The sequence below is a fragment of the Pipistrellus kuhlii genome, unplaced genomic scaffold, assembly GCF_014108245.1.
Source record: "Pipistrellus kuhlii isolate mPipKuh1 unplaced genomic scaffold, mPipKuh1.p scaffold_m20_p_1, whole genome shotgun sequence".
Lineage (NCBI taxonomy): Eukaryota > Metazoa > Chordata > Mammalia > Chiroptera > Vespertilionidae > Pipistrellus > Pipistrellus kuhlii.
In genome coordinates, this window is record NW_023425404.1 from 28156081 (window position 1) to 28168527 (window position 12447).

At 36.5% G+C, this 12447-nt stretch overlaps 1 protein-coding gene across 4 annotated transcripts in view; it reads left to right on the forward strand.

Moving 5' to 3' along the window:
• The window catches only part of TXNDC16 (thioredoxin domain containing 16), an 80373-nt gene that overhangs the window by 52359 nt on the left and 15567 nt on the right, over positions 1–12447 (forward strand). For 3 of the 4 annotated variants that reach the window (XM_036436416.2, XM_036436407.2, XM_045580678.1), the window contains exons 15-18: positions 3388–3559; positions 4449–4585; positions 10709–10793; positions 12155–12293. In XM_036436416.2, the coding sequence (XP_036292309.1) occupies positions 3388–3559; positions 4449–4585; positions 10709–10793; positions 12155–12293 (533 nt within the window). The remainder of the gene's footprint in view (positions 1–3387; positions 3560–4448; positions 4586–10708; positions 10794–12154; positions 12294–12447) is intronic. The other variant, XM_036436423.2, reaches the window with a different exon arrangement.

Here is a 12447-nt window from a genome sequence, read left to right on the forward strand (position 1 = left end):
TTTGTTCTTAACAATTCTTTTAGTAATTAGAGATCAGGTAAATGGACTTTTGGGGGCTTAATGTAGAAATGCATTAGTGTAGGTAGCTATAGTGTTTTGCATCTCTGTTGAAGCCTCAACTGTAACTTTTTAAACTAGGAAAATATTATAATACACTTTGGGCATTTAGTTCTGCAAACTTTCACATTAACTACTTGGGGATAAGTCACTTTCATCTCTTAATCCAAGACAGTGAAGATTATTTTATACTCAGTCACAAGGTGGCAGCAAGTGTCAGGTGTTTATAATTACATAGCATCTGTAGCTAAGAGAATCTGTTTTTTCCCCTTCCTTTAAATTAAGAACTCTATTTGAAATTACTGCATTGATAAAGTATATGGGATATAATACTGCAGGCATCTTAGAATATTAGATTATTCCAATTAAAACATGATTAAATATTGAAACCATTTTATAAGAAGGAAATTTTTAAATTGGCAACTTTAACATAGGTAGCTTTACAGTGTTTAATAATATGCATCAGTATTCTTTTTTCAGTGTTAAAGATAACGTCAAGATTTTCAACTTGGGCTGCAGGGACAATAGCATTCTTAGTGGTGGTAGGTTTGTTGAGGATGTATATTGAAGGGAAAGAACTGCATTTGTAACAGCACGATATCCCATACTTGGGTGCCGATATATGACACTAGAGTCCCGGTGCATGAAAATCATGCATGGGCAGGGCCCCTAGACCTGGCCTGGTATCAGGGTCTGTCAGGGCCTTCCTTCGCTCCACGCCATCCCCTGGTGGTCAGCACACGTCATAGCGAGTGATAGAACTCCCAGTCTCCCAGTGGAACTCCCATGGGGACCCTTTGCATATTAGCCTTTTATATCTAAGATAATTATAATAAAGGATAAGAGAACTTCGTAGAGAAGTCAGTAGATCTGGTTTTAGAAGGAATAGGATTTATCTTTGTTTATATGGTCATATAGTATTCAGGTATTAATATATTTTAATGTAAAATTTAAAATTTGTTCATAAAGAAATGTAAGTTACATTCCATAAATTTTTATAAGGTACATACTATATAACAACATTGTACTAGGCAGGCAGAGGAATGTAGTGTTGAGTTAAATAGATTGCATCCTGCCAGTATTATCAAACAAATTGCTAAAAAGTGTTATCTAGTGATAAATTATCACATCTATGTTGTATAACCTAGAATCATTTAAAATATAAGAGTGAATTTTCAGTATTAAAAACTTTTGGTGATAAAATACTAAAGTATTATATTCACAGTTTTAATTGTTATACCAAGAGTCCTTTAATATAATATATTAAAGTTTCCTTTTGTTAGAATTTACTCATTCCTTTCATAGCTGAATTGTGTAGTGCCTGTTTTATTTGTTTTTTGATCTCTTTCTACCTAGCTATTTACATATTTTGAAGAACTTTACATATTATTTTTAATATATTTTATTGATTTTTGTACAGAGAAGAAGGGAGAGAGATAGAGAGTTAGAAACATCAATGAGAGAGAGTCATCAATCAGCTGCCTCTTGCACACCCCCTACTGGGGATATGCCCGCAACCAAGGTACATGCCCTTGACCGGAATTGAACCCGGGGCCCTTCAGTCCCCAAGCCGACGCTCTATCCATTGAGCCAAACCGGTCCCGGCTTTACATATAATATATTATTATAGAACAAGTGGGAATTTCTCTTCGGGATTCCATTAGGTGTTTTCTTAGGCTAAAAAGAAATTTATAACATTTAGACAGGATGGGTACCTGAAGCCTTGGATAAGTTTCTTGTGTGTCATGTACACACATATTTAAGGTGTTTTGTGCACAAGGACTGGAAAGTCAATGATGAGTAAAATAGACACAGACCCTTTCCTCAGGGAGCTCTCTTGGTAGAAACAGACATTCATTAAGTAACTACACAAATGAGCATGTAATTACATCTCTATAATAAAAGCGGAAGCAGCTGTTATGGTGGAATGACCAGTCACTATGATGCGCACTAACCACCAGGGGGGCAGACAATGCAGGAGCTACCCCCTTGTAGTCAAAGTGCTCCCACAGAGGGTGCCACTCAGCCAGAAGCTGGGCTCATGGTTTAGTGCAGCGGTGGTGGCAGGAGCCTCTCCCGCCTTTGTGGCTCGCTAAGGAGCAGCGAGCCAAGCTGTAAGGAGTGAGGGGTCCTGGACTGCGAGAGAGTGCAGGCCAGGCTGAGGGCCCCTTCCTGCCCCCCCCCCCCCCAGTGCATGAATTTCGTGCACCATGCCTCTAGTAATAAGATAAAGGAGCATGGTTCTATCAGTGCATAGGAACTTGATGTAGATCAGAGTGTCTAGGCATTCTTGAAGTAGTCATACATGCATAAATATGAAGGGGTGAGAAAGACCAGTCATTAAAATTGGTGGGGTGGGCTGTTAGCAAAAAAGATTTAAAAAAAAATATTTTATTGATTTTTTTTTTACAGAGAGGAAGGGAGAAGGATAGAGAGTTAGAAACTGATGAGAGAGAAACATCAATCAGCTGCCTCCGCACGTCCCCTACTGGGGATGTGCCTGCAACCAAGGTACATGCCCTTGACCCGAATCAAATCTGGGACCCTTCAGTCCACAGGCTGATGCTCTATCCACTGAGCCAAACTGGTTAGGGCAGGAAAAAAGATTTTAGTTTTGAAAAGACACTTCTAGTTTCAGTGTAAAGCTATACTGAATTCAGTGTAAAGATACACGAATTAGAAGTGTACTGAAGCTATCCAAGGAGAAATAATGATTGGAGTACTGGCAGTAAAGAGAAATGGATAGGAGAGATATTTCAAATGTCAGTGGTAAAATTGAAAGGCTGTGTTGATTGATTTGATTAGCCATGGGGGAACTAGGAATGGTCAGGCGAGAAAAATGTTACTTTGTTTTTTGAGTTTTACAAGAATGACAATGTTCACCAATACAAATAGGAAGGAAACCGTATTTGGTTTTAGTCATAGGTACTGAGTTTGAGGATGTTTTCACTCAAACAGAAATATTTAAGACAGTAAGGATATATGGGTCTGACACTTTCAGAAGAAGCCTGCGCCACAGATATAAATTTAAGATTCATTGGCAGTGGTTTTTGAGATTGTCTAGAATGAGGGCAGCATAAATTGAGCCTTGAGGAATGCCCATCTTACTGGCAGAGAACCTGCCAAAAGAACAAAAAGGAACAGCAAGAGAGGTGGCAAAAGAGCCAACAGGGGAAGGTGTTGCAAAAAGTCAAGGGGAGAGAGAGAGCATTCCACAGCAGTGTTTGGTACTGCTGAGAGCTTAAAATAAGAATGGTATGTGAAAATATTGACAATTTTTAACTGAGTTTTCTACATTAATATTTATAAAACATTCATTTTCCTTCTGCTTAGGCACACCCACTATGCTGCTTACTAGAATAAACTGTGCAGACTGGCCTGATGTATGTACGAAGCAAAACGTTACTGAATTTCCTGTTGTAAAGATGTATAAGGAAGGCGAGAACCCAGTATCTTACAGTGGTATGTTAGGAACTGAAGATCTCCTAAAATTTATCCAGCTGTAAGTATGCAGCTTCACCCTACGATTTGTCAATGTTTTGGTCTATAAAACTTTTAATTATACATGCTGTTAACATACTCTGAATGGATTAAGATGGATACTAGAATGGAAATCACAGGCTGAGCATTGATGAGTAGAGCTTATGCACATACCGTCACTTTTGGGGAGATATAAATTTTGTTGAATGAGAGAGATTTTTGTTTGTTTAGAATAGTATTTTTCTTTATTTAGTCAGATGTTTATCCTACGGCATGTAGTCTTTTCTAAGGTCAGTATTTTTATTTTTTTACAAGCTGAAAAGTGTTTTTTTTTTAAATTTCACTTATTAAATTGAATATATTCAACATGAATATATAGGTTTCATAGGTAGGTTTCTGGGTTACAAGATCTGAATGTTGCACTGAATATCCACCACCCAAAGTCAGATCTTCTTTTGTCACCTTATGTTAGGATCCCTTCTCCCTCATCACCTTCCCTCTAGCAACCACCCCACTGCTGTTTGTGTTCATGGGTTTTAGTTTTATACCTCACATATGAGTGAAAACTTAGCTTTTCCTGACTTATTTCACTTAGCATAATGTTCTCAAGGTCCATCCATGTTGTTGCAAATGGCACTATTTCATCCTTGCTTATGGCTGAGTAGTATTCCATTGTGTACAGTGTACCACATCTTCTTTATCCAGTCTTCTATCATGGGACACTTCGGTTGTTTCCATGTCTTGGCCACCGTTAATAATGCTGCAGTGAACATAGGGGTGCATATATCTTTGTGAAACACGATTTCAAGTTTTTCAGGTACATTCTCAAGAGAGGGATTGGTGGATTGTATGGTAGCTGGTGAAAAGTATTTTTAAAAATTAATTTTGTATGTATATTTATATTCATCTAGCAACAGGATTTCATGTCCAGTGAACATAACATCTATCCAAGAAGCAGAAGAATATTTAAGTGGGGAATTATATAAAGACCTAATCTCCTATTCTGCTGTGTCTGTACTGGGACTATTTAGTCCAGCCATGACAACAGGTAAGTAGAATTGAATTTTAAATTATACAATACTTAGTTAAGTACTCATTTACTAGTTTTTTTTTTTTTTTTTAAAGAATTACTATCTTTTTAAATTATAGAGAACTCAAATTATAGAGGATTTTGAATACAGAGAAGTTTGAAGAAAATTAAAATCTATAATCTAATTATTTGGAGTTGCTAAATTTTAATGTAATTTCTTCCCCCTCTTTTTCTATGTACCTCTTTATTGCATATTTCTATATGTCTTAATTGATTCTTACTATTTTTGTTTAATATTACTTGTGTGAATTTTTCCAGGTGAGTAATATTCTTCAGAAACATCATGGCTGTATAATATTTGAACTGTCTAGCAATAATATTTGTTGTATCCTTTTTTATTTTTGCTGTATATAAAGGATTTTTTTAATGAGTTTTTGTGTAGATTTTAGACTGTTCAGTGGGTATAGATCCCCAGTATGGGAATAACTTTGTCTTCTGTAAAATGTATATGCTACTTATTTTTAAAAATGGGGTTTTATTGCTCTTCTAATGAATTACTGTGAGATTTTTATGTAGTAAGGATATTAATCTTTGGTCATTTTGTTCCAATTATTATTCCCCAGTTTATTGTTTGCTTTTTGACTTTGCTTAATAATAATTTTATATGTAGTAATATAAAATTGTTTTTTGGTTTATCGATTTTGAGATTTCTTCGATTTCTTTTAGCTATTGAAATCCCCTATTATCATTATCAGTTAATATTCACCTGTATTTTCTTCTGGCTTTATTTAGATTTTCCTACTTTGATTTATATTATCTTTGTGCTTTGAATATTTTTCTTATTAAAAATTGTGATGAAATACACATTTTAACCATTTTTAAGTGTGTAAATAGCTAGTGTTAATTATATTTACATTGTTTTGCAACTAATCTCCAGAACATTTTTCATCTTGCAAAACTGAAACCATACCTGCTAAACAACTCTGCATTTTCCCCAGCTCCTGGCAACTACCTACCATTCTACTTTCTGTCTCTATGAATTTGACTGTTCTAGGTACCTCATATACATGGAATCATACACTATTTTTTTTTTTCTGACTGGCTTAATTCACTTAGTATGATGTCCTCAAAGTTTATCTGTTGTAACATGTATTAGCCTTTCCTTTCTTTTAGGGCATCTAATAAAAGGGTAATAGGCATATTGACCCTAACAGCACAATGACCCAGAATAACTGGTCTCTATGATGTGCACTGACTCCAGGGGGCAGATGCTCAACACAGGACCTGCCCCCTGGTGGTCAGTGCACTCACACAAGGGAGCTCCACTCAGCCACAAGCCCAGATGGGAGCCTCTCCTGCCTCCTCGGAAGTGCTAAGGATGTCCAACTACCACAGGCAGGCCTAAGCCGTTACTTGGACATCCCCCAGGGGCTCCTGGGCTACCGGAGAGATGTCTGACTGCCAACTTAGGCCTGATCTCCTAAGGGCAGGTAGACATCCCCTGAGGGGTTCCGCACTGCAAGAGGGCGGCAGGCCAGGCTGAGAGACCCCTCCTCCCCCCGAGTGCATGAATTTTCGTGCACCAGGCTTCTAGTCCTATATAATAAAGAGCTAATACTGCTAATTAGACCAAACAGCAGAACAACTGTCTGGATGAAGCCAGGGCTGCGAGGGCTGGCCAAAGCAGCTGGGGCTGCAAAGATCACCTGAGGCTGCGAGGGGCTTCGAGGGCCAAACCCCTTGCATGAATTTTGTGCATTGGGCCTCTAGTATGTATATTTATTTATTCATTTATCAGTAGACACTTGGTTGTTTCCACCTTTTGGCCATTATTGATAATGCAGCTCTAAACATAGGTGCACAAATATATCTTCCTGCTTTCGATTCTTTTGAATATATACTATAAGTGAAATTTCTGGTTCATAATGTAATACGATTTTTAATTTTTTGAAGAACTATCCAACACTTGTTATTTTCAGTGTGTGTGTGTGTTTTTTTAATGTTTGCAATAAGTTTATTATAAAATAAGAAAATATAAAAATGTAAGAACAATACTTTTTAAAGATAATTTTCTTCTTTTTCCTTTGTTATCACTTTTTTCTTTTTTGGGGGGATTTTTTTTTAATTAAATATATTTTATTGCTATTTTACAGAAAGGAGGAAGGGAGAGAGACATAGACAGAAACATTAATGAGAGAGAAACATCGACCAGCTGCCTCCTGCACACCCCCCACTGGGGATGCGCCCGCAACCAATGCACATACCCCGACTGGAATCAAACCCGGGACCCCCCAGTCCGCACACTGACTCTCTGTCACTGAGCCAAACCGGTTTCGGCGGGGGGGTATTTTTTATTGATTAAGGTATTACATGTTTACATATCTTTCCATTGCTCCCCCACCCCACTCCCATGCATGCCCTCACTCCCCAGTGTCTTGTGTCCATTGGTTATGCTTATATGCATGCATGCAAGTCCTTCTGTTGATCTCTTATCTCCCCCTCTTTCCCCAACCTTCCCGCTGTAATTTGACAGTCTGTTTGATGCTTTACTGCCAGTGAAGATAGAAACATCAATGATGAGAGAGAAAAATTGATAGGCTGCCTCCTGCATACTTCTTACTAGGATTGAGCCACAAAATAGGCATATGCCCTGACAGGGAATTGAACCAGCAAATTCTTAGTGTATGGGACGATGCTCAATTCACTGAGCCATGCTGACCAGGCTGTCTTCAAATTCTTTTAAATCAAAAACTGAAGAACTTACTACAAAGGAATAATAAGAATGTGTGCTCTGGGCCTAACAGCTTAGAAGCAAAATGCTAGAGGGCGTAGCTTTTTTTAAAATCTATTTTTATTTCAGAGAGGAAGAGAAAGATAGAAACATCCATTATGAGAATCATTGATCCCTGCCTCCTTCACACCCCCTACTGGGGGTTGGGCCTACAATCCAGGCATGTGCCCTTGACCAGAATTGAACCAGGGACCCTTCAGGCTGCAGGTTGACACTCTGAGCCAAACCAGCTAGGGTGAGGGCATAGCTCTTTAATTTGTGTTTCCTTTATGAAAAATAGTGACGTGAATGAGTCTGTGTTTTACTCCTTTGTCTTTCTCTTTCTAATGTTTTTGCTCCTACTGTTGACTTTGTCTTTTATCTACCTCAGCTGCCTGCTGCCCGGAAGTTTTCATTTATTTCTTACTCTGGACCTCCTTCCAGAAAAGGAATAAGTCTTCAGATAATAAAAAGCACAAGTACAATAAAATCATTAAAACAAGGATAAGAGTTAAGCAATAAAACAGAAGGAATAATTGTGTAGACCAATTAGAAAACACTGCAGCTAATCATAAAACTTAACCCTCAACAATCTGGTAGCAACCTGAAATAGAAAGGTGAAATTTTGCCATCTTATCCAGTTGGGATGTTGACTCGCTCATAGAGAAAACTTTTTCTTGATTGTAAATGCTGAGATCAGTATACTTGATTGTATTTCTGTACAAATGATAATATAATTTACATGTAATTATATTTCAGAAAAGGTCAAAAGTATAATGCTAAATTGTATACAGGTAGTTCTAGTGTGCCAGAATGATGTAATCTGGATATGATGCTTTTTAAAATTTATTACTTCACTGGCTTGATTATTCCCAGCCTTTTCAGTCAGGTATGAGTTCCACTTCTATGTGTTTTTTTGTTGTTGTTGTTGTTTTTGTTTTGTTTTTAAATATTTTATTGATTTTGTACAGAGAGGAAGGGAGGGAGATAGAGAGTTAGAAACATTGATGCGAGAGAGTCATCGATCAGCTGCCTCTTGCACATCCCCTACTGGGGATATGCCCGCAACCAAGGTACATGCCCTTGACCGGAATCGAACCCAGGACCTTTCAGTCCCCAAGCCGACGCTCTATCCATTGAGCCAAACTGGCCTCGGCTCTATATGTGTTTTTGTTTGTTTATATTTTTCAGACATTCCCATGATAGTTGCTAGACTTTCAACATCTGTGGAATGAGAAAACGTGTAACAATAAAAGGCTATTGTGTACATTTTATGTACATTTGTATTTTATTCAGAAAAACTAACTACTGGCATTTATTGAGCACTAATTTTGTATCAGATATTAATTTGTTGTTTATATAGATTCCGATCATTTGAACACTAAAATGTGAATCGATGAGGGCTAAAATTTCCCTTTTGTCCACAGGTGTATATGCCAGGTCCTTTTCCTGGAAAGTTACTATTTTTAACTTTGTAGTAAATAAGTATCTGATGGGGAATATAATTAAAAACTTTGTAAATGGCCCATTTCTCATAATTTTACACTTCAGTTTTAGAATTGAAAGAGTTATTACCATGATGGTTGCCAAGTGGAAATGTTCTAACTTCATTATTCTTTTTTATATTTATTAGCTGTAAGAGCTTTCCTTTCTCAGTCGTCTGTTTATCAGAGTGGACACCTGAGTTCTTTTTTTATTCAGTGGGTTATGGTCAGTCACTGTCATTAGCTTGCTCAAGTTTGGTCAGTGGGACCCCCTTCAGTCTGACTCCTATGTCTTTCTGATGTGTCCGTTATTTTTTGAATATGTTTTTTGGCACAAGATGTTCCAGCCCCACTCCTGGAATTAGCCATTTCTCCAACGAGTCCAGGTTCTTTGTAGTGGGACATTGGACTTAGAAACTAAGATCTAGGGGTTAGGAGTGCTTTTAGTTAATGGAGTGTCTCAACTCTTGCTGACAGGGTAGATATGCATATTTATATATGTGTATATTTGTGTGTGTAAATAGAACTTTAGCAAAATGTAACAGTGGAAAAAAGTGGTATTACTAAATTAATGTTATCTATTTTATGCAATTAAAATGTTTATAGTTAACACCTAAATATTGTAAGTCACCATAGTATTAAATTTCTAATATATTAATAGTGGTTAAAATTTCCCTTATATTTGGGGTTGCCATATATCTGACATGTGCAGTTTTCACCAAGGCGAGAAAAATGCTAGTTACTAACTTAGTTTTCTTATGAATCTTTTCTACTTGGGTGTAGCACAGGCTAAAAAAATATATTTTCATGGATTACTAGTTTCTTATTAGAATTATGATTATAAACGAGCTCTCAATGCTGCCAATTGGTTGACTGGGCCATTCTAGTAAGTTTGCTTTCCTATAATCTTGTGGAAAATATGTATCTGTTTTTAAAGAAAATAATCTTTCTTTTAAAGTGTTAACAGTGTTGATTCTCGCACCCTGAGCATAGTGCTGTATGCTAAGGTTCAGATCTTTTGGGTTCAGCATACCCAGACAGCTAGGTGCTTTATGACTCAAATCTTCCATCGCTGTTTTTGTGTTTGAACTATGATCCTTTCATGCAGCAAGCTGGGCTATCATTTAGCCTCCATGTGGCAAGAATATGTCATTTATATCAGTTCACCTCTGCTCTATTCTCATTAGTCTGTAAATACTAATTCAGACTTGGATTTTTATTTGATTATTAGCACAATCCAGAACATGCTATTATTTATGCAAATGCATTCAGAAATCTATAGACATAATATTTTAATTTTGAATATCTATTCCACCAAATGAGAAAAAACAGTTACACAAATTAATCAAAGTGCAAAAGTAACAAAAACAGGTTATAGTAAATAAAAAAGACATAAATCCCTCCTAATTGCAGAACCCTAACACAGACATTCTAGAGAACGAGAATTTCCAGCCTTCTGTTCTTGCCTATGTATATTGCTTTTAGGTTTTGTGATTATAATGTGTATATCATTCCACATACCAGTTTCTCTTTCCAAGCTCCATATAAGAAAGTTGTCTCCATTTATCCAGCCTTAGAAGTAAATTTTAAAAAGCAACAAATATTTATTCAATAAATGTGTATGATTAGAGTGCTGTAAATCTTTCAAATTTAGAGTACATTTGTTTAGGGAACCATATTGTATTACATCAGTTTACATTTCTGTCATAATCAAATATCAAAAGACACAGATTTATTTTAAAACTATTATGTTATATAAGATTTACACTTAAATGTTTATTGTAATTAATTAATAACAAAGTACTCTCTATAAATCTCTTCACCAGTTGAGTAGCACACATAATTTTAAAGATTTCTTTTTTTTCGGTCTTGTCTGTGTATTTTTAGCACAAGAAGATTTCACTGAAGCTGGAAAGTACCTAAAAGGATATGTTACCACTGGAATTTATTCTGAAGAAGATGTTTTGATATTGTAAGTTTATTGGTCTTCTAATTTTAGGAAGGAAGAAGTTTGCAAAATAACATATTGCTTGTCTTTACATAGTTGAACAAAAAGATAGGGCAGACACAGAAAATTAAAAAAGTTTTAATTTTCTTCTAGGAAGATCTGGAAAGTACCATGTGGCTATTTAGGATTTTTAGATATTCTTTTACATAGTACCCCCAGAGGAGCAACCTTGGATTCATATGACTTTATCTTCTTAAAAAAAAATTGTCCTCTTTGGGTTCTGTAGTTTAAAAAAAATATATATGTTTATTTAATTTATTTTTTAAATGCATACATTTAAAATATATATATATATTTATTTATTGAGTTCAGAGAGGAAGGGAGAAGGAGAGTGAAATAGTAACATCAATGATGAAAAAGAAGCATTGATTGGCTGCCTCCTGCACACCCCCTATTGGGGATCAAGTGCACAATCAGGGCATGTCCTCTGACCAGTGACTTGTGTTCCTGGGCCAGTGCTCAACAACTGAACCACACCAGCCAGGCTATTACCTGTAGTTTTAATTTTTGGAATTGTTGCATTTTGCGGGAAACAGGTGCGGAGGGGAGGGGGAGAGATTTTTACTTCTTGAATGTTTGGGTTTTGATTTGCCATATATATATATAAATCAAAGTTTTTCCAGATTTCTCCCAGAGTTTTAATTGAGTTATACCTGGTACTTTGTTCTAACTGGAGTTTTTTACATGATATAGATGTGACTATATCACTGGTAATTTCACACAAAGCATTTTTTTCATATTTACTTTAGTGATTTACTTAGCAAAAGTAGTGGCAGGAGGGAGCAGATTGGGCTGTTACAGTGGAGAAAGCACAGACCGCATCTGGAGAACCTCGGTTTGAATTCTCTCTCTGCTATCTATCACCCTCGAGGACTGGTTTCCTCTTCTGGAAGCTGGGGCTAACGGTGGCTGTTTTATAGGGCTGTTCTGAGGGTTAAATGAAAACTTAACTAAAAGCACCTGGTGTAGTGCCTGCACAGAGTAGATTTCTAATAAATGCCCATCTCCTTGCTCAGCAGTCTGGTGAGCAGTCCAGAAAGTTTGAGAGCTATTCAATGTGTTCCTAATCTTGTTTAGACATTTTCTTGATGAATACGTTCTCTAGGAAAAAAAAAAATCTGGGTAGATTATTATCTGTTGCTTTCTTTCAATCCTGGTCGTCAAGGCTACCAAAGATAAATTTGTCTGTAAATTGAGTTATTATTTCCTTGGTATTAGGGCTTCCCATTTGCTGCCTTCCACTGTGACTCCTTGGCCTCATTGTTTATGTTCTTGATGACTTGCTATTATTTAGTTGAAATTTTTAAATATGTGTTTCTCCGTAGGTCAAATAAATATACTGCAACTCTTCCAGCCCTGCTGCTTGCCAGACACAAAGAAAGACAAGTAGAGAGCATTCCATTAGCCAACACCCATGCTCAAGATATAGTTCAAATAATAACAAATGCATTACTGGAAACATTTGTGAGTATATTTTATAATAAGGATGTTATTTGAAATAGGGATATCTAGATGAGTTAAAGGTAGTTTATTTTAATATGCGATTTTCCAGTTCTTATTGGCATATGGCATGGTGTTTGTGACTGAGGATTCGTTGGATTGCTGTTTTATTGTTCAC